This window comes from Penicilliopsis zonata (genome assembly GCF_001890105.1).
Source record: "Penicilliopsis zonata CBS 506.65 unplaced genomic scaffold ASPZOscaffold_1, whole genome shotgun sequence".
NCBI lineage: Eukaryota > Fungi > Ascomycota > Eurotiomycetes > Eurotiales > Aspergillaceae > Penicilliopsis > Penicilliopsis zonata.
In genome coordinates, this window is record NW_019208911.1 from 2,249,711 (window position 1) to 2,268,472 (window position 18,762).

The window sequence follows — 18,762 nt, forward strand, 5'->3', positions numbered from 1 at the left end:
TCTACTACTCAAGACATTATAAAAAGTGTGTATTACAAGTGTATATCATGCCGCGAGATCTAAGAGACCGGCCCCCCGCCCACCACCGCTCGAAACCATACAATGACCCCCGCAAACCAGGACAGAAGAAACCCAAATCCAGACCTCAAGAGAAGGACACCTCCGTCTCGATCAACGACCTGAAACGCCGCATCCGCGATGTGAAGAGACTCCTTAATCGCCGGGACCTCCCTGCCGATGCACGAGTGACCCAGGAGCGCGTGTTGAAGGGACACGAGCGCGAACTGGAGCAGGAGATGGCTCGTCGGGCCCGCAGCGAGATGATACGCAAGTATCACTTTGTACGATTTTTAGGTATGGATTTAATTGCCTCGTTTAATATATAAGTGATGTGTTTTTAATAAATGGAGAACGCAAAACCGCTACGAAACATCTGAATAGACTCCTCCGTCGTGAAAAAGAGGCGAGGAGCGAAGAGATGAAGGAGACGCTGGCGAGGAGAATACATTCTGCGCGGGTGGATTTGAATTATACGATCTATTTCCCTTTACAGGAGAAATATGTGTCGCTTTATCCGAAGGGATCTGAGACGAAAGACGAAGAAGAGGAGGGAGAGGAAGAGGAAGAGGTAGAGGAGGAGACTGAAAAGGAACAAAAACCGGCTATGTGGGCTGTTGTGGAAAAGGCGATGGAGGAGGGCACGCTCGAGTCGTTACGAGATGGAGTCTCTGGAAGCACATCGATAGAAGAGAAGACGGAGAAGAAGAGGAAGGAGAAGAAGAAGAAGGAGGAGGAGGAGGAGAAGGCTGCAAGTGAAGAAGAAGATGGATTCTTTGAGTGATACCCGGGTACTTCGTACTGCAAGATTGTTTTAATTCATGTTCATATTCATTCATTCATCTAACAGCCTTGACTCCAAGCTAACAGATGCAGACATATCATGTCATCACTGAGATGACCAGCATAGATGAATGACCAGCATAGATGAATGACCAGCATAATAAGACCCGCTATATCAACTCCAATGATAGAAGGGAAGAGAAGGAGAGGAGATGAGGAGAAGGAAAGGTGAAAAGACAAAAGTAAAGATGGAAGAGAATCACAAGCAAAGGCTACATGATAGAACATCCCCCCGACTGCGCCCTCCGTCTGCCCGTCACGGGCGACACAGTCCCGGCATAGACATCATCCCCATCGTCGTCGTCGGCGTTATACAGCCGCTCCGCTTCACGCGCACGTCGCCGCCGCCGCCGTGCTCCGACACCTCCCGTACCGGCCTCTTCGGTAGCCATCATAAGATCCGCCCATTTGCGGTCCAGTCGGCTCGCGGCACGAAGGTCCCCGCGCAGCACGCGCCGTGTGTGCTCGTCTACCGTCACCTGCCAAGCGTAGAAGCATTTCAGCTGGATGATCTCGTTTGGATAGGTGGGTGCTGGCAGGGGCGGGGTCGACGAGGGGGTGGGGGGTGTGGTGGTGAGTGGAGTGGCGGTACTACTAGAAGTAGCAGTGCCACTGGCGGTGGTCTCCTCCGCCGCAGCAGCAACCGAAAGATTCCGACGGGAACGAGGAATAAGAGCGTTGCTGGAGAGAACACCCTTGACACCCGCCCAGGTGACGTTGGCGCAGTCAAAGATGACGAGGTGCAGCCCAACGCGTGGCAGGCCGTCGCCGTAGCCACGCTTGCGGACGCGCGAGCAAGCCTCCATGAGGGACAGGTCGGAGACACGCGTGTTGTCCATCTCGACGTACTGGAGGCGCGGGCAGCTTTTGAAGACCGGGAGCATGCCGATGTCGCTGAGGCTCTCGCAGTAGCTGATGTTGAGGTGCTGCAGGGTGGCGGCGCAGGGCGCGCGGGCCAGCTCTATGAGTGTTGTGTTGGTGAGCCGGTCGAGGTCCTCGAGGTCGAGGCGCGTGAGGAGCGGGGTAGTGCGCAGGACGTCAATGATCGAGTCGTCTGTCAGCCCGGGACACTGCGAGAGCTGCAGACTCTCGATCTCGGGGACATTAAAGGCGAGCGTGGCGAGGCCGCGGTCCGTCAGGTCAAGGCACTGGTGCACGTCGAGGTGGGTGAGCCGACGCGGGGCCACGATGGGACGGTCAGTCAGGAGATCGATCTCCGGGTCGAGGCCCAGGACGAGAGCGCGCAGACTGTCGTCTGTGACGTCTGAGCGGCTGAGATCAAGGCGCTGGAGGGTGTTGCGCTCGAACAGTTCGATCATAAATTTCTCGTCGTCGAAGCCGCGGATCTCGCTGGCCCCCAGATCCTGCAGGCGCGGGCAAGCCTCGACGATCTTCCGCAGGCCACGAGTGTCCACCTTGGCGCACCAAGAGACGTTGAGCGTCTCCAGCTGGGGGCACGACTGGGCGAGGATCTTCATGGCGGCATTGGTCACGCCGAGGAGGCCAGATAGGTTGACAGACTTGAGCCGGGAGTTGCGCAGAAGGAAGCAGTGGATTGAGGTCTTATCAATGGCGCAGCCTTCGAGTGAGAAATTGACCACGTTCCGACAGACGTCCGAGATGTGCTCGCCGTCCGCCTGCCACCAGTCCTGCAGCTGCACACAGCCACGTAGGTTGAGATCACGGACAAATGGCCCACCTGCAGTGATGAGCTTGACCAGCGCCTCGCCAGAGATGTCGCGGTAGTAGTCGGTAGTGTCGATTGTACCCCACAACTGGCCGTCGTAGCACATCTTGCGCCACGCGTGCGAGACCGCGGAGCAGCGGACAATCTCCCGGGGGGGGAGGTAACATAGGATGCGCATCTGAAGTTCGTGGGGCATCTCCCCCCAGAAATCGATCCGCCGTTGAGGCTTGGGTGTTCTTGCTGCTGCGGCGGCGACGACGACGGCGACTGCTTCGTTGACGATCGCCTTCCCTTCATCGTTTCCTCCAACCCCCTCCACCTGCATGACCCCCCTGGAGGCTGGTCTCCGGTCAAGTGGCATGGGTACAGTCCTTGCCAGAGATGCAGCATTGGGGGTATCCGGACGAACAAGACGAATCCGCGGACTGATACCATCCGACAGGTCGGCGGCAGGACTCGCCGCACCCGACGAAAGGTGCGGGCCTGCGAGCCCGCCGTACAGCTGTGAGGAACTCCCATTACCCCAGCAGGGCTGGTAGGCAGCAGACGACGACGTGAGCGAGACGCAGGACAACGAAGCCTTGCCGTCACGACGGTAACCCGTAGAGGCGGAACGGCTACGACGCGTCAGTGCAGGCGTCGAGGACATCCGCTGCAAACTCTGCAGCAACTTGTGACGGCCCTTGAGCTTTGGGGCAGGCTGTTGCCGCTGCTGTTCCTGCCCCTGCTGGGCCAGCGGGATCTGACCAGTCGAACCGGCAGGACTAGGGGACCCCGACTCCAGAGAAGAGTCTTGGGCAGTAGCTGTGACCGCCAGCATCGCTGTGGGTTCCATCGCGGCCATCTCGAGTCTTTCTATCCTTCTTTCTTTCTCGTTTCCGTTTTCTTTTCTAGTGTCTCGACAACCGCAGCAATCGCCGCATAAAAGGTACCGACGGGTCGTCGTGTGCACCGGCACCGGCACAGGTTCAACACTTCAGTAGACAGACATGACCTTTTTTCTCGCCCACGACTCGTCAGCCAGAGAGAACAGAAATAACGAGAGGGTGAATGAAAGAAAAGGAGGTCGTCGTGGGAGAGAGGGGGGGGGAGTCAACCGTGGACGAGATCCCGGCGGGCAACCAGGGAAAACGGGCCAGATACCAGGCTATGACAGGGAAAGGACTTACCAGGAAACAAAGACAGGACTTGAACAGGAAAAAAGGCAAAGAATAGAAGAGGAGAAGAGTAAAAGAGTAGCAGAATAGAAGAATAGACCAGACAGTAGATAGAGTCGAGAAGATAGACGATAAGAAGGGATCAGCCGACAGTCGACAGTGAGCCGTATCTATCGATTACGAGTTTTACGTGCCTGGTATTAGTTACCTGTTATTTACTTGGTACTAATAGTTAGTTAAATGGGAGTTACTGATAATCATAAGGACTCTCATCCTGATCTCTCTACTATCTTTACTCTGTATTTTGTACTCTGTACTCTGTACACTGTACTTGCCTAGGTAGTATACTACATACGCTCTATACAGAATTGTTCACGACGCCCGAGTTCGCTCAGCCACTCCTCGACCCATTCCGCCACCTGCGGGGGTAGTAGGTAGACTTGGATGGATATCCAGGGGAAATAATAATACCGCTGGTTCTATTATTATTATAATTTGAGTCTAGCATGCTGTCTCTGACAGTGATAGTCCCTCCTCAGTTCTGTCGATAACCTCAACACTCAACAACCCTCGGACAAAATTCAGAATCAACAATTCAGAATCTTACTACTGAACTCCCATGGCACTGACCTCAGTAACCCCTCACTAGTACTCCATAAGAGTCCATACAGTCGTATCTAGCCCACCTCGTATGAGGTGACAGCTGCAACCATAGACTAGTGAGACTAGACAGGGAGAAGAAGTCCCTAATTCGTTAACCCACGAGTTACTACCTAACTTTACCCTCCAGAACTATCAAATGAATCCTCCAAAGCCGTTGAATGCGGAGTATCCTCGGGGTACTGGCGTCGCTTTTGCCTCGGGACTTGACTCGCCTCCATAGTACTAACTACTACATACGTACGGGACATACGTATTGGTGGAACCTACCTAATCCATGGGTTCAGACAAGTTCGCTACCAACACAATAATTAATCAAGGAAGAGGCTATGGTTTATATGAGCATAATAGCATAATACAAAAAGGGTATACAGTATACAATACATGGTACATCACATGTATAGCTTCTAGCCAAAAAAAAAAAAAAAAGAGCAAGGGTATCGTGTCTTTTTTTCCCGCCTCTCTAGAAAAAGTCCATTATATAGAGATATCCTCCTCATCACTCATTTCGTTGAATGGAATCGTATAAGTAGTTCTTCATGTCATGATGTGATTCGGTGCGTTCGTGAAAAGGGAGGTTAAGTCATCCACGGGTGCTCGAGGACCTCGCTGACCGTCAGCCGGTTGTCGACGTCCCGGTCCAGCATCTTGCGGATCAGATCGATGCAGTCTTCCGAAAAGGGGAGGAAGGGGATCCGCAGCGGATGGTCCAGGATCTCGTCCACGTTGTAGAACGGGTTCTCCTTGTACACGATCGTGTACAGTAGAATCCCCAGCGCCCAGATATCTTGTTCTTTGCCGCGATACGACTTGCCTTGGAGGACTTCGGGGGCGGCATAATCTAGAAAATTAGTACCCTGATTACAGAAAGACAAAACAAATTGTCTGAAAAAAAAGAGGAAGGAATAAAAAAACTTACCAATCGTCCCCACAAAAACGTCAAACGGCCCGTTCTTGATATAGGCCGCACTGCCAAAGTCGATCAGCTTGATCCGCCCTTCCCCGTCAAGGATAACGTTCTCGTCCTTGATGTCCCGGTGCACCACCAATGCTTTGGTGTGCAGGTGGTGAATCGCGTCCACCACCTGGCGGAAGATGCTGCGGCATTCCGACTCGTCCATGTTGGCCCGCAGCTCGATGTAATCGAACAGATCCATCCCCGGCAGTCCGTGCGGCACCATCTCGATGTAGTAGTTGATGTCGTCCTCGAAGAACCCTTCCATTTCCACAATGTTCGGATGCCGCAGCCCGTCCCGCCGTAAAAAGTCCAGCACATGGATCTCCAGTGGCACCGTCCCCAGCCGCCGGTCGCGCGTCCATGTATCGACCAAGATCCGCTTCTTCGTCACGTACTTGAGCACCATCTTCTTCGCGGGGTTCTTCTTCAACCGCGCCAGTTTCACCTGTCCATACGCCCCCTGACCCATTTCTTCCAGAATCACATAGTCGGCGATTGTGCGTTTCTTGGTCGCTGATCCATCCTTCTTCGAAGCCGTCAGATCCACCTCGGGCACGGGTTGCACCGGCTTGTCCGTCAACGGCTGCGAGGCCGCTTCGCTCAACTGCTGAGACAAAGTTGACGGATGTCTCGAGTTTTCAATGACGGGCATGAAAATAGCTGGTGATGAGGACCCTGGCATGGTTTGTTTAGAGGGCGGTGCCACTGCTGTTGCTTCTGTCGCTGTTGCTGTAGTAGAAAGCGCTTTGGTCGGAGCGATGTCTTCAAAAATAGGTGGAAAGTGACCCGTCGCAGGGCAGGCAGCGTGGATTTGTCGCGAATATGTAATCCACAAAGCGTAAACGAGTTCAGTGACCACGGTATCGGTATCCCATCCGTTGTGCGGCTTATTGATCTCGGTCTCGGTGTTGGTGTCAGTGTCGAAGTTGTTATTATTATTGTTGTTGTTGTTGTTGCTGGTGGTGGTCTTGGAGAAAAATGTCCCACTCTTGACAACTCGGAGTTGGACGTCAACGGAGATGGTCGAGCCGTCCCGGTGGTTGGCAGGGAGGCCCGTCGGTTCGTTGAAGATGGAGGCGGCGTTGGCTTTGCCGTCGCGCAAGATGGATAAGGTCCGCGCGCGGCGGAAACTGTGTTCCGGGATGAGAATGCCGTCAACCAGCGGGACCTTGTCTTCCTCGGTGAGGACGTCGAGGAGATTGTCAAAGCCCGGGATGAGTTGAGAGATGTGAAGACCCTCTGGCCGCTCTTGGCCGAACAGGGCGGCGGAGAAGACGGAGTTGCTGCTCACGATTTTCAACGTCGAGGAGGAGAGGACCATCATACCCGCTACGTGCGGAAAACTAGATACCCGTAGACAGCGGGAGCCTTCGCCCTTGGTAACGGTGGCTGGAATACAGACCCCGGTCGAGGTGCGGGCGGCGAAATATCTGGTCTCTGCAATGCGTGCAAGTCCCTGGTCGGTGGAGTCGAGAAGATCCTCCTTGGGGACACGCGGGAGGAGGTTGGTGACGGGCTCGCCGGTGCCTACGGTTGCCTGGCCCCAGATCTTGTCGACGTCACCGTCGGTCTGTACGATGGCGCCGGTCACGTCATAGCGAATGTGAGCGACATTCTCGGTGATTTCCTCGAGAACCCAGATCAGCCCGCCTCGTTTTTCCATCACCCAGACGCTGGCGGAACCCTTGGATCCGTTGCGTTTTTGGATGGGCACCACGTCGCCGCAGAGGAGCACGCCGCGCGACTTGTTGGCTGCGTGGTTGGGATTCCGCGCGGTGCGGGTGCTCGAGCCAAACCCGTCGTCCGTCTGCGCGCGCCGTGCCTTTTCGCGTGAGGATGGTTTACTCAGCAGCTGTGCGGTGACGCCGTTGCCCAATCCCATGGGCTGTGGGTTCACCGCGGTGACGCGGGACGATCGGCCAGTTTGGTATTCGTACTTGGCCGTGGCATCCGTCCTGGGATCCCGGAGTTTCGATTCCAGCCAGGGCCGTTGTTCCGCTTGGACGACCTCGAGGATACTCAGCTTCCGAACCTCGGACTGGGTGACACCAAACACCAGACAGGACAGGTCGTTGGCGGCGAAGATGGTCCAGGGCGCTTTGGCTTCGGTCCGAAAGACAGCCTGCGAGACTGGGGTCCATTTGCTGCTGTGGGTGTGCAAGGCCGGGATGGGGAACCCAAGGCTGGAGGAGGTGGTGGTGGTGGTGGTGGAGAGGGCGAGGGGGGAATACGCATCTGTGGCGGAGTAGGATTGTTGTGCTAGAGTCTCCATCAGCTTGCCCTGGAGAGTCATCGTGTTGAGATCCGTGTATGTACGTTTTAAGCTTACGCGCCGCGAGGAGGGAGCGGATTTTAACTCTCTCTTCTGCGTAGGGGGGTTTTGTTGTTGCTGCTCGTGGTGGTTGTATTGCTGACCACTGGGGATAGTGCCCAGAGGGCGGGATTGCTCAGAGACCATACCGTGTTCCAGGAAGTAATTCTGCTGCTGTTCGCTCAGCGCCTCGGACGAGGAGAAGGCCTTTTCAAAGACGTTGCCGCCCTCGACGTCCGCAGGGCCGGTAATAGGCCCTCGGGGATGAAATCCTCCCGCATGTTGAGTCTGGTTTTCCTTATCCAGCACCTGCGCCCGGGACAAGAGATCGACCATACTCTGAAGGTCGGAGTCGCCACTGATGCGAGCCTGCGCATTGACGATATGCGGGTTGCTTGCCGCCCATCCAAACCGATCACGCATGAAGTCGATGGACCGTTTCAAGATGTTCTGACGGTTCTGCAGCAGCTCGTCGGACTGTTGGGCAAAGGAAAAGGAGTGAAGAGATTCGGAGGGAAACCGGTGGAGGTCTTCTAACGTCGCAAAGCTCGGATTTGCCGACACATGCGTCGAGGCCGTGCGGGAGGAGGAGACCGACCGGGTCGGCGGGGAATGTTGTTGCTGCACGGGGAACGGGATGAGCGACGGATTCGAAAGATTGGGCAACGTGAGGACTCGTGAGGGTTGGTGACGAATTCGATCCAGACCAGAGGGATTCAACCCGTGTTCATGATCCAGCAGAGGCGACCTGTTTTGAGAAGGCACATATTCAATTCCTGTTCCTCATGAGAAAGGCTGGGAGAGGGCAAGTGAGGGAGGGAACAGGTTTTTTTTTTTTTTTTTTTTCTTTTTTCCCCTTGAGAGAAAATAATAAGAAGAATAATAATAATAGAAAAACTTGTTTGGCTAACCTTGCCATGTGGTCGTACTCCGACGAGTTTGTATCGACAGACCTCCTCATCGAGTCATCAGTGCGTACTGAGAGCCCCCCTGCGTCACTAGGGTCGATCCATGACTCTGACTCTGGCGATGCCGACAATGGGCCCAGGGGTGAGGAAAAAGGACTTGGCTCTGCAAAACCATCGGTCAGAAGTGATGACAAGACAACACTAGGTAGCTAAATCACAAGACAAGAGGAGGGAAAGAGTTGAAGCACTGGCTGTACAGTGGTGCAGTGTACAGTCCATGGTGCACACTAAACCGGGGCAACTGCAGACGCGTCCGAAGAAGTCCGTCAACTCTGCTGTCCTACATCTCAAGAAGCATGTGGATCAGATTCCAGAGTATGTCCAAATTGCTGACGTCCAGTGTCCACTCTCCCCTCGCTTGTCTTGCTCTGTCTTGCATGTCCCCATGTCTTTCCCTTTTCCCATTCCCACTCCAACGCGCGTCCCCCTCCCTTATCTATTCCGACATTCCACAGAGGAGAGACTCACCTTTCCCCGCCACCGATTGATAGAGAAAATATGCACGGGAGGGTAGGAAAAAGACAAGAAGAAAGAGAAAATGAAAAAATGAGATAGTAAAGTGTTACTGACCGTCGGCATTTGGGGCAGGCGGCATCTTTCAGTGGAGGAGGATCGGTGGGTTTTTTTTTCTCGACGATGCTCGCTAGAGCGACATGGGCGAGTCTGCGCAATCCGATGCAATCCAATTCCGATATCAAGTCAAGACGAAATGAGATGGTGTAGAAGAGGAAGAGTGACCGGAATCAAAGGCAGAGAGACAAAAAGACTAGAGGTCACTGGGAGCGTCAGCAGACTCTCTAGCCAGACAGGCACAAAGGCAGCTGCCACGCCAGAGATCACAGGCACACCATACGTCAGCCAGCAAAAGAGGTACAGCAGAGCGCTGACAAAGCCGAAGCGCTCGGTGGGCGGGCGCTGGAGAGTGTGAAAGAATAAGACAAGGAAAAGGGAAAGGGAGGAGGAGGAGAGGGTGAACTAGCGTATAGGAGGAGGAGCGAGGAGGAGAGCCAGAGCAATATTAGGAGGGGCTTTTTTTCTGCCTCGGGCGGTCCGGTCGGGTAGAGAGGAGAGGATTTGATTATTTAGTGGTGATAGGACCGAGTGGAGGGACCGTAGACAGTTTGTTATTCGCAGTCCAGCAAGAGAGGATGCTGTCGGGAAGTTTTGGTGATGTAATTGCATGTGCGCTTGTAATTAGTTACCCAGTAAGATGTGGATGATGTTGCAGTTGTTCCTAGCGGGGCATAAAGTAATATGTATGATTAATTTGATAGAAGGAGTCATGTAGTAACTACTGACCAACCAATACTCAAATAAAGAGAATAGAATTGTATTCTATAATATTCACTACTAGTTGACTAAAAGTAAACAGTCTATCATTTCTGTAGGCTGTACAACCGGAGGTCATCCACGCTGCCCTGATCCAGGTCCTCCTGTGTCCCCCCGGCGCCAAAGAGAGGGTTCTGCTTGGCTTTGTGGGAGTCACCGTGTCGCGTCTGTTCGGGGAGGACGGACGCCGGGCTAACAAAACTGGAGATGTTGCGTCGGCTATCTACCATCCAGGAGAAGTCGGAGTCGGCCAGTGAGGGCCGCAACCCAGGCCGTGAGGGTGTCGGGTTCACGAGACCAGCGCCCAGTAAAGGTGGTGGTGGTGGCAATTGAGAAGGTCTAGGGCGAGCAATGTTTCCCTCCAAGTCAGTTGACGACGACGATGACGGTGGCGGCGGCGGCGGCGGCGATGATGGTGATGGTGATGATCGATTGGCAGTCTGGTCCGGCTGTTCCACCTCGCTCCGGGGTGATTCAACCGTTATCGGCGGCGCGTCCTCGGTGTTCGCCGGGGCATCGCGGCCGGTTTCAAGACAGGTTTTGACCGATTTCAGTGTGCGCAAGGCAGCCGTGACAGCGCTGTGGATGGCCGGGTCAAGCTCTTCGATCTTGTCCGATTGCGATCGCAACTGATCCAACGCATGGCCCAGGGTCTCGGCCAACTGCTTGCTCCTCTGTTCTTGGCGGTCCAGTTTCAACTGGAGCTCTGCGATCTGGGCCAGATCGCGGCGGACCACCGGCGAGTTGTGTGTCGGGACGGATGTCGAACCTACCAAGGGGTCAACAGCGATGATACCTCGCGGCAGTCTAGCTTCCGACTGGATCGTCTGGATGTTCCGCCTGGCCTCGCTCACGGCGCCCCGAACGACCTTGGCTACCCCCCAAGTCTCAGTCCGCCGTTGAATTCCTTCCGAGACATCCTGAAACAGAGTTTCTAGACTCTTAGGGCTGCTTCGCGCCGAGGACCGAGAAGAGGGTGAACGGTTCTCGCTTGAGTCCCGGAGATCACTGCTGCGGATCTGAGAGACTCTTCTCGAGGGCTTCTGTCTAGTGGTGTTCCCTTGACTGGACTTGGTGCTGTTGGGAGAATCAGGTGGCTTGCCAGTGTATTTAGAGATGATGAATCTGCCTCTTTCCACCGTGGGGTTTTGTTCCAGGTACAGACCGTCATAGACAAACGTCTGCGGGTGCTCTGGATCGGGGGACGGGTACCGCAGCAAAGTCGATAGGGCAGTCGAGTAGTCCGCCTCCAGCAATTGCCAGCGGATTCGCAGGAGCATGGCTACGCAGAAGAACTCGACGAGGTCGGTCCGCAGGCCCTCAGCGAAGAGATGGTCCCAGACCACGAGGACGTCGTCGAAGGGGAATTCCCGACCGAACAGCAGGCGAATCCAGCGGCTTCTCCATTAATCCAAACACCCCAATACGAGATTTAAAAAAAAGCCTGGTACTTACGTTAGAAATATCTGAGGAAGGATGTCCACCGCTTGCAGATGATTAGATAGGTCCGGGTCGGTAGCCGCCAGCATGCTCGTTTGAAGATTCTGGCAACGGCTTACAATAGGCGAGACGCCGACCTGACCGCTGATGGACCGCTGCTCCTTGTGCTCGTAATACACACGGAGTGTCTGCATGACGGTGCAGAACAATGTAAATGAATCATGCTCGATGTAGTCCGGGTCCAGCAACTGCAGCACATCGCCATTTTGCTCACCCAAGCCGTCTCCAAGAGAGGATTTGTCCACCGTATCCCTATCGACAACCCATAGAATCGGCGCAAGAATCTCATGCATCCCCTGCCGATAGCCCAGATCCGGATTCAGTTTGGCGTAGATGAAGAGAACATTCAGCATCTTCGCCTTTGTGGTCGGTTCGCGAAAGAAGGAGTTCTCCTGCAGACACCGCTCGATATCCTGGGAGATCTCGGCTCGCATGTTCTCGTCACGTCGTAAGGTCTGCCAAGGAGACTTTGGAAAGAAAAGAGACCAGCACAACGCGTCAGACGAGTTGTCAAATTATCTTAACATAGGGGAATCCAGACGACATATTCATACCTCCTCATCATCCGCCAATGGATCTATCGTCGACTGCAGATCATCCGGATGGTCGATGTATTTGAGGAGGTGTTCCCGGAGCGCCGAGTACGCACTGCGCGAGTCGGCCATCGTTTGAAGCCATTGTGTGCGGTCAAGGTCGCCGAAAAGCAGGAACGCCTAGAAAAGAATCAGCATATAAAGAGAGCCCCATGTCTACATTGCATCGAAGCTTCTTACCTTCCAGCAAATCGATCTCAATCCATCAATACACGGACTGCCTTCTTGGTCCGATTTCAGTGCCCGTCGGAGGTCAGCAGTGCTCTCGCCGTTGCGGAACAGGGAATCCCATCGTGTCCTGTGTCACAAGCAAACGAAAAAGAATTAGCCTTTCTTTGATCGCCAGGCTACTGGCAGATACCTACCTCGTATCCTCGATGGTTCTCATAGCTCCATAGTCTGAGAGGGATGCATATGAGGGGCGTATCGGGTTGTTCACTAACAATGGAATGTAGATAAGCGATGATTCGGATTCGGATCCAGGCGGGACACGCTTGGCCTGTTTGGAGTACGCTGTGGATAAAATATATCGAGAAGTACAGAGGTGCTCTTTATTTTTATATTTTTTATAAAGAAACAATATCTCAAATTCTTACTGTATCTCGATTGATAGCTGATTTTCAGGGCATCGCAATGCCTAGTTGGTAAATCTAATCTCCCTACAGAATAACTACCAACTGCCGTTTGTTTAGGTCACGTGCTATGATGCAACCCGAGTATTTTTCCATCCCGGCGGATTTGACAAGTTTCGAAAAAACACCAGGCGGTTCGCTTGAGGGCAACCTGCTCGTCACCCCCCAGTCAAGTCTCAAATAGAGAGACAGGATGGATCTGGGAGATCTGATCGATCTCTCCGATCCGCCAGACAAGACATCGCCGCCCGTTCGCCCGACCAACATCCCACCCCCCTCCGTGCTGCTGCAGCTGTTCCCACGCGTGTTCGACGAGCTCCAACAGGCCGCATTACGCGCCAAGGCCATCCCAGGAGCACATGCAGAGGTCGAGAAAGTTGCCGAATCGATCCGGCGCACACTCAAGGTGGTAGCCCGCGTGGTGGCCGGCCGAACCGCGCGCTGGAAACGAGACACGTTCCTAAGCCAGAGCATGCGGATCGGCCCCGCTCGGCCGGGGGGCAAGACCGGGGGGATGAAGCTCAGCAGTGTCAACAAGAGCGAGAGCGTCAAGGAGCAGCAGGAGGCGGGCGACCTGCTTCAGCTGTGGCGGGACAGGACGGCGGTCTTCAACTCGGCGGTTCTTTCGGCTGGGAAACGGCCGGTGCCTCCGCCGCCGGACGACGCCCGTGCCATCATTGCCCCCGGTGCCCTCAAGGCTGCGCATGCGTGTGCCCTGTGCGGGCTAAAGCGCGAGGAACGGCTGACCAGGACCGACGAGCAGGTTGAGGATAGCTTTGGCGAGTGGTGGACGGAACACTGGGGGCATAGAGACTGCCAGCTCTTCTGGGACGAGTATAAGCAGTGTCTTGACCAGCGATGACATAAATCAAGTCATCTTGCATAGCTATTATTACCTATTGTACATAAACTTGCCCCTACATATCGGAGGAGATGCCCCACACGTAGTGATAACAGATAAGAAGCTGCCTGACAGTCCTCAGTGATGTTGAACCAACAGACTAAGTGACAGACAGTCGACTTAACTACTACGATTTAGATATTTAAAGGACACAGAGGAAAGTGGTCCTCTCTTATTTCCAGCATCGCTCTGTTTCTATAGGCTGGGCTTGAGTCCTTTCCATATCTCTGCGTCTTTCTTTGATTTCGGGTGCTGGTCCTGAGGCTCCAGGTCAGGTGCGGGGGCGTCTAAGCTTCCAACAGTGAGGCAGTTGCTGCACCTCATGATTTAATGCTTCCATCTGCATCTCACTCTGGGCTCTGGTCACCTTTATTTTACTGTGTCTGTGGATTGCGAGACTTGAGACTCAGACTGAGTCTACCACCGCTTAATTTTTCGGTCTTTCTAGTACTTGTCTACCCAGGTAGAACAGCCGGCTAGCAGGACCCTCAGGCGTCATCTATCAGTTCTACCGTGGACTTTTCACCATTAATATCCTCTACGAAACTGCGATATGGGTCTCGCATACAACATATATCTTACCTCCAACAAGATCTTCGGGTGCAAGCAGTGCAAAACCCACCTGGCAGACTACAACGACATTATCAGTCGGGTAGGTAGCCTCCATACGATCTCTCTCCCTCTCTTCTTTATTTCTGGTTTGCTTGAACGACTTGCATTAATCCGTGCCGGTTTTGAGGATAGAACTTCCGCGGCCAACACGGAAAAGCATACCTGTTCAACACCGTCGTCAACGTCACCCACTCTGAGGCCGTCGAGCGGAGTATGACGACCGGCCGCCACGTGGTCCGTGACATCTCCTGCCGGCAGTGCAAGGAGATCGTCGGGTGGAAGTACGACGAGGCATACGAGGCGAGCGAGAAGTATAAAGAGGGCAAGTTCATTCTTGAGGAGGAGATGCTTTGCGTCGTCTGCTGAAACAGCCCGGGGAGTGACCCTCCCTGCGTTACAACTTCCCGGGGTTGAGATTTTGTCTTTGATCCGAGCTAGGGCTAGTAATTTACTAGCTGGCTATTATGAGCGTTCGCATAATATGATAGGTCTTGGGGCATAGGCGTTGGTCGGTATTTACATTGTCATTTACGATTGTCGGAGTCCCTCCATTCAGTTGCTTTTTATACCTAGGTACTCAGTGAGATACCTAAATACTACCTACTACATTCTATACTACTATCTTGCCATCATTTACTGTACTATTCACTACATTATAATTCTATATAAAGTACGTGAGTGACGTCCGAATGTCCTCCAGTCGGTGGAGAACAACCGCCCCGCCATATAAAATCCTGATAAGATTCAACAGTCACACCACGATGTTTTACTTCTTACCAACCCTTTCTATACTGCTACAAACTCTCATCCATTCCCCTGTTCCTATAGTCTAAGCTCTAGACCAAGGTATGTCTTGAAATGCTAAGAATTCTTCACAGACCAAAGCAATGAAAGCCGAATACCGCACTGTTTATAATGCCTGCCACATCACTAATTAACATGCTTATTTGTATGAACCAGGTAGTAGATATGCGCTCCGTTGTCTTCAAGGGCCCTTTCAAGGTCGCCGTCGAGGATCGGCCGATTCCTCAAATCCAGGACTCTACAGATATCATCGTCAAGGTCACCTTTACAGCTCTTTGTGGAAGGTCCTCTAGCCATATTCATATATCCTTTCTTCTTCTTCTTCTTTGTTTTTTGACATAATATTTATGCATATATATCTTCTAGTGACCTTCATGCATTCCGCGGCATTGAACCCTGTGGAACCGGCTATATTATGGGCCATGAGTTGACGGGCATCGTGGTTGAGACCGGTACTGCGGTGAAAAGTGTGCAGAAGGGGGACAAGATCGTCAGTGCGTTCACGACGTCTTGGTAGGTACACGGCCTGACTGATTTAACCGGCCTTCTAATTTGGTATGAAATCTAGCGGAGAGTGCTTCTACTGCAAGGGAGGGTTTTCGTCGCGATGCGAGAAGAATGCCCTCTTTGGATGCGACAATCTTGACGGCGGACAGGCGGAATATGTAAAGTCTCAAGTTTCTTTCCTTGTACGCCGTATAGATGGTTGAACTGACCGTCAGGTCCGAATTCCTCTTGCAGATGGTACCGTCCAGAAAGCACCGGACGGAATCCCTGACCAGCTGCTAGTGTTGATGGGCGATATCTTCCCCACGGGATACTTTGCCGCCAGAAACGCCTTCAAGGAGTGCACCAAGGAGCAGATCGCCGAGCAGACAGTCGTGGTTATTGGCTGCGGACCAGTCGGCCTCTGTGCTCTGGTCAACGCCCTGGAATACCGGCCTAAGCACGTCCTCGCTGTCGATTCGGTCCCATCGAGACTGGAACTCGCCAGGTCGCTGGGCGCCGAACCCTGGAACTTCCAGACAGATCGGCCAGGACTCGACAAACGTATCAAGGAGCTTACCCAGGGCCGAGGCGCAGACGCTGTTATTGAGGTCGTCGGGCTGAGCCCTGCGCTCCGAACCGCCTTTGATCTCCTCCGACCCTTTGGTACGATCAGCAGCGTCGGTGTACACAATGGAGAGGTGGGTTTCGATCAACCCCGAAGCATCCATCTTCTTTAACTAACTGTACGCTGTACAGATCCCATGGTCTGGCAGCGAGGCGTATGACAAGAATGTAAGGCTCCAGATGGGTCGCTGTCCAGTGCGTTCAGTCGCACCACAGGCTTTGGAGGTCCTCCGCAAGACTCAACACTTATTCAAGTATGCAATCTCAAGTCGTCCCTCCCCCCTCTCGAATCCCCGTTAGTTAACCTTTTTTACCCACAGCTTCATGACAGAAAACATCATGCCCCTGTCCAAGGCCGTCGAGGCCTACGAGATCTTCAATGCCATGAAGGTGCAAAAGATCATTTTTGAGGCCGATAAATGAAGGACGGATATTAACTATTTATTCACTGAAGAATCAGCAGTAGTAGAGTCCTAGTCACTATTTACCTATAAATAGAATCGTAAAAATTCATCATAAATAAAAAGAATATACACGTAAACAACAGATTATTATCATCGGGATAATTTCATTTAATGGTTCGGATGACGAAAGAGAAAAAGAGAACTGAAGTTCCTCCACCCACCAAGTCACGCCCGCCCGCGCTTCTCTTTGCCGACTCGCCCGCCTGCTGCTCCCCTCTGCCATCCCATCTAATCCTCCTCTCTCTCTTGCAGTGAAACCTCCCCCTCTTCCACATCTCTGTCGCTTCACCCCCCTCCCTCTCCCCCCCCCGGCTCTCTCTTCCCACCCTTCCCTTTCCCTACCCTCTTCTCTTCTTTTCTCTCTCCTCTTTTTCCATCCATTCTCCCTCGCCTTCCCCCCCATCCCCCTCCCTACCTACCACGCTCTTCTCCACACACCACGAACCATTCATCCGCAGTCCGCCATCGCCTCCGCCACCCTCCTCCTCTCTACCAGGTAAGACACTTGCAGGTTTGCATGGGTGCTTTCGCTTGTTGCAGCGGACACGTCACGCGTCAACTTTGATGGCTATGTGCACAGCAGGCTGATCCATTGATTGGCTGCAGCAGGTCCTTCCACCTTCCTGACCTAATCCTCACAACACTACCTTCTCGGTATCTGCATTAGCTCCCGACTCGACGTTTCAATCCTTCCTCTTCATTTCGTGACGACTGAGAAGATTTTTGACAAGAAAAAAAAATGGACGCCACCGAAGTTCACGAAGCCTCCGTCGGTGTCGACGAGACCATGACCGATGCGTTGAGCCCTGTGGGCGACGCGGAAATGATCCCCAAGACAGAGGAGGAGTATGCGCAGTCGATGCTGACTCTGCGGGCGATTGTCTCGTCCAAGGAAGCCGGCGTCATCATCGGCAAGGCCGGGAAGAACGTTGCGGATCTGCGCGATGAGACCGGCGTCAAGGCCGGAGTGAGCAAGGTGGTGCCAGGCGTCCATGACAGAGTCCTGACTGTCACCGGACCTCTACAAGGCACTGCTAGAGCCTACGCGATTGTGGCTAAGAGTCTGCTTGAGGGTGCTCCGCAGTTGGGAATGGGTGGAATCGCTGCCAACAACGGAACCCACCGTAAGTGGAAAAACGTCCCCCTGGAAAACTTTTTTGCTTACTGGATCCTTTTCTTTTTTTTTTTTTTTTGGCTAATCCCTGTCTTCTCGTAGCTATCCGTCTCCTCATCTCCCACAACCAGATGGGCACCATCATCGGGCGCTCGGGCTTGAAGATCAAGCATATCCAGGACGCGTCCGGGGTACGGATGGTCGCACAGAAGGACATGCTGCCGCAATCCACCGAGCGGATCGTCGAGGTGCAGGGCACTCCCGAAGGTGTGGAGAAGGCCATCTGGGAGATTGGCAAGTGTCTCATCGACGATTGGCAGCGCGGTACTGGAACAGTCCTCTACAATCCTGCGGTCCGCGCCTCGCCGGTTGGCACTACGGGGGCTCCTGCGGCCAGCAACTACGGCAGTCGCCCCTACAACCGTACGGGTAACGGCGCCGATTTCAGCGACCAGACCGGGACCTACACCAACCGGCGGTCGAACTCGGATGCCGGAAACCGGGGTTATCCCCTGGTCACCGAGGATGGTGAGGAGGTTCAGACCCAGAACATCAGCATCCCTGCAGACATGGTCGGATGTATCATTGGTCGCGGAGGCAGCAAGATCACCGAGATCCGTCGGAGCTCTGGAGCTCGCATCTCCATCGCCAAGGCCCCTCACGACGAGACGGGCGAGCGCATGTTCACCATCATGGGCAGCGCGCAGGCCAACGAGAAGGCCCTGTATCTCCTGTACGAGAACCTCGAGGCGGAGAAGACCCGTCGGAGCCAGCTTCCCCAGGAATGATTGCCCAGCATCCACCCCCCTCCCTCAGTTCCGTTTCCCTTTGTCATGACTGGCGTCAAAAGGATATGCTGGACTGCTGTTGAATGTCTCTGCGCTCTTTGTTACTCTCTCTTCCATCTTCCATCTTCTCTCGCGTTTCCTTGAATTTCTCTCCTCGGACCTTTTTTCTCTCTTCACCCCTCCCCCCCACCTTTTTTTTCTTAAAAAAAAAAGTCCGCCGCGGCTCCCTTATCTCTCTTGATTTCCGGTCGTGTGCTCTATCTATCTACAT

General features: G+C 53.7%; 9 protein-coding genes across 9 annotated transcripts; 6 read left to right on the top strand and 3 right to left on the bottom strand.

Moving 5' to 3' along the window:
• Positions 1-47: 47 nt before the first annotated feature.
• On the top strand, positions 48-841 carry ASPZODRAFT_138428 (hypothetical protein; the record flags this gene model as incomplete). Its single annotated transcript, XM_022724452.1, has 2 exons — positions 48-354; positions 411-841. The coding sequence occupies 2 exons, from the start codon at positions 48-50 to the stop codon at positions 839-841; spliced, it is 738 nt and encodes a 245-aa protein (XP_022585833.1).
• Positions 842-870: 29 nt separating this feature from the next.
• Positions 871-3,407, bottom strand: ASPZODRAFT_2106702 (hypothetical protein; the record flags this gene model as incomplete). Its single annotated transcript, XM_022727710.1, has 2 exons — positions 871-2,873; positions 2,916-3,407. 2 exons carry the CDS (start codon positions 3,405-3,407, stop codon positions 1,113-1,115), a joined length of 2,253 nt encoding a protein of 750 aa, XP_022585834.1. The 3' UTR covers positions 871-1,112.
• Positions 3,408-3,538: 131 nt separating this feature from the next.
• On the top strand, positions 3,539-3,908 carry ASPZODRAFT_127382 (hypothetical protein). Its single transcript, XM_022721731.1, has one exon. It carries the CDS (start codon positions 3,577-3,579, stop codon positions 3,832-3,834), a length of 258 nt encoding a protein of 85 aa, XP_022585835.1. The 5' UTR covers positions 3,539-3,576; the 3' UTR covers positions 3,835-3,908.
• A 1,074-nt stretch (positions 3,909-4,982) lies between these two features.
• ASPZODRAFT_138430 (hypothetical protein) lies at positions 4,983-8,634 on the bottom strand (the record flags this gene model as incomplete). The annotated part of the gene is made up of 3 exons (XM_022724453.1): positions 4,983-5,245; positions 5,324-8,421; positions 8,585-8,634. The coding sequence occupies 3 exons, from the start codon at positions 8,632-8,634 to the stop codon at positions 4,983-4,985; spliced, it is 3,411 nt and encodes a 1,136-aa protein (XP_022585836.1).
• Positions 8,635-9,956: 1,322 nt separating this feature from the next.
• ASPZODRAFT_163178 (hypothetical protein) lies at positions 9,957-12,685 on the bottom strand. The gene is made up of 5 exons (XM_022726612.1): positions 12,429-12,685; positions 12,244-12,361; positions 12,025-12,183; positions 11,426-11,937; positions 9,957-11,368 (listed from the first exon to the last, which is right to left on the bottom strand). Exons 1-5 carry the CDS (start codon positions 12,449-12,451, stop codon positions 10,018-10,020), a joined length of 2,163 nt encoding a protein of 720 aa, XP_022585837.1. The 5' UTR covers positions 12,452-12,685; the 3' UTR covers positions 9,957-10,017.
• Positions 12,686-12,825: 140 nt separating this feature from the next.
• On the top strand, positions 12,826-13,701 carry ASPZODRAFT_127388 (hypothetical protein). Its single transcript, XM_022721732.1, has one exon. It carries the CDS (start codon positions 12,889-12,891, stop codon positions 13,555-13,557), a length of 669 nt encoding a protein of 222 aa, XP_022585838.1. The 5' UTR covers positions 12,826-12,888; the 3' UTR covers positions 13,558-13,701.
• A 174-nt stretch (positions 13,702-13,875) lies between these two features.
• ASPZODRAFT_127391 (hypothetical protein) lies at positions 13,876-14,807 on the top strand. Its single transcript, XM_022721733.1, has 2 exons — positions 13,876-14,248; positions 14,341-14,807. The coding sequence occupies exons 1-2, from the start codon at positions 14,150-14,152 to the stop codon at positions 14,572-14,574; spliced, it is 333 nt and encodes a 110-aa protein (XP_022585839.1). The 5' UTR covers positions 13,876-14,149; the 3' UTR covers positions 14,575-14,807.
• A 176-nt stretch (positions 14,808-14,983) lies between these two features.
• ASPZODRAFT_127392 (hypothetical protein) lies at positions 14,984-16,645 on the top strand. The gene is made up of 7 exons (XM_022721734.1): positions 14,984-15,054; positions 15,169-15,296; positions 15,379-15,525; positions 15,581-15,677; positions 15,735-16,199; positions 16,258-16,379; positions 16,446-16,645. Exons 2-7 carry the CDS (start codon positions 15,178-15,180, stop codon positions 16,546-16,548), a joined length of 1,053 nt encoding a protein of 350 aa, XP_022585840.1. The 5' UTR covers positions 14,984-15,054; positions 15,169-15,177; the 3' UTR covers positions 16,549-16,645.
• A 550-nt stretch (positions 16,646-17,195) lies between these two features.
• ASPZODRAFT_127395 (hypothetical protein) lies at positions 17,196-18,703 on the top strand. The gene is made up of 2 exons (XM_022721735.1): positions 17,196-17,713; positions 17,806-18,703. The coding sequence occupies exons 1-2, from the start codon at positions 17,329-17,331 to the stop codon at positions 18,489-18,491; spliced, it is 1,071 nt and encodes a 356-aa protein (XP_022585841.1). The 5' UTR covers positions 17,196-17,328; the 3' UTR covers positions 18,492-18,703.
• Positions 18,704-18,762: the final 59 nt, after the last annotated feature.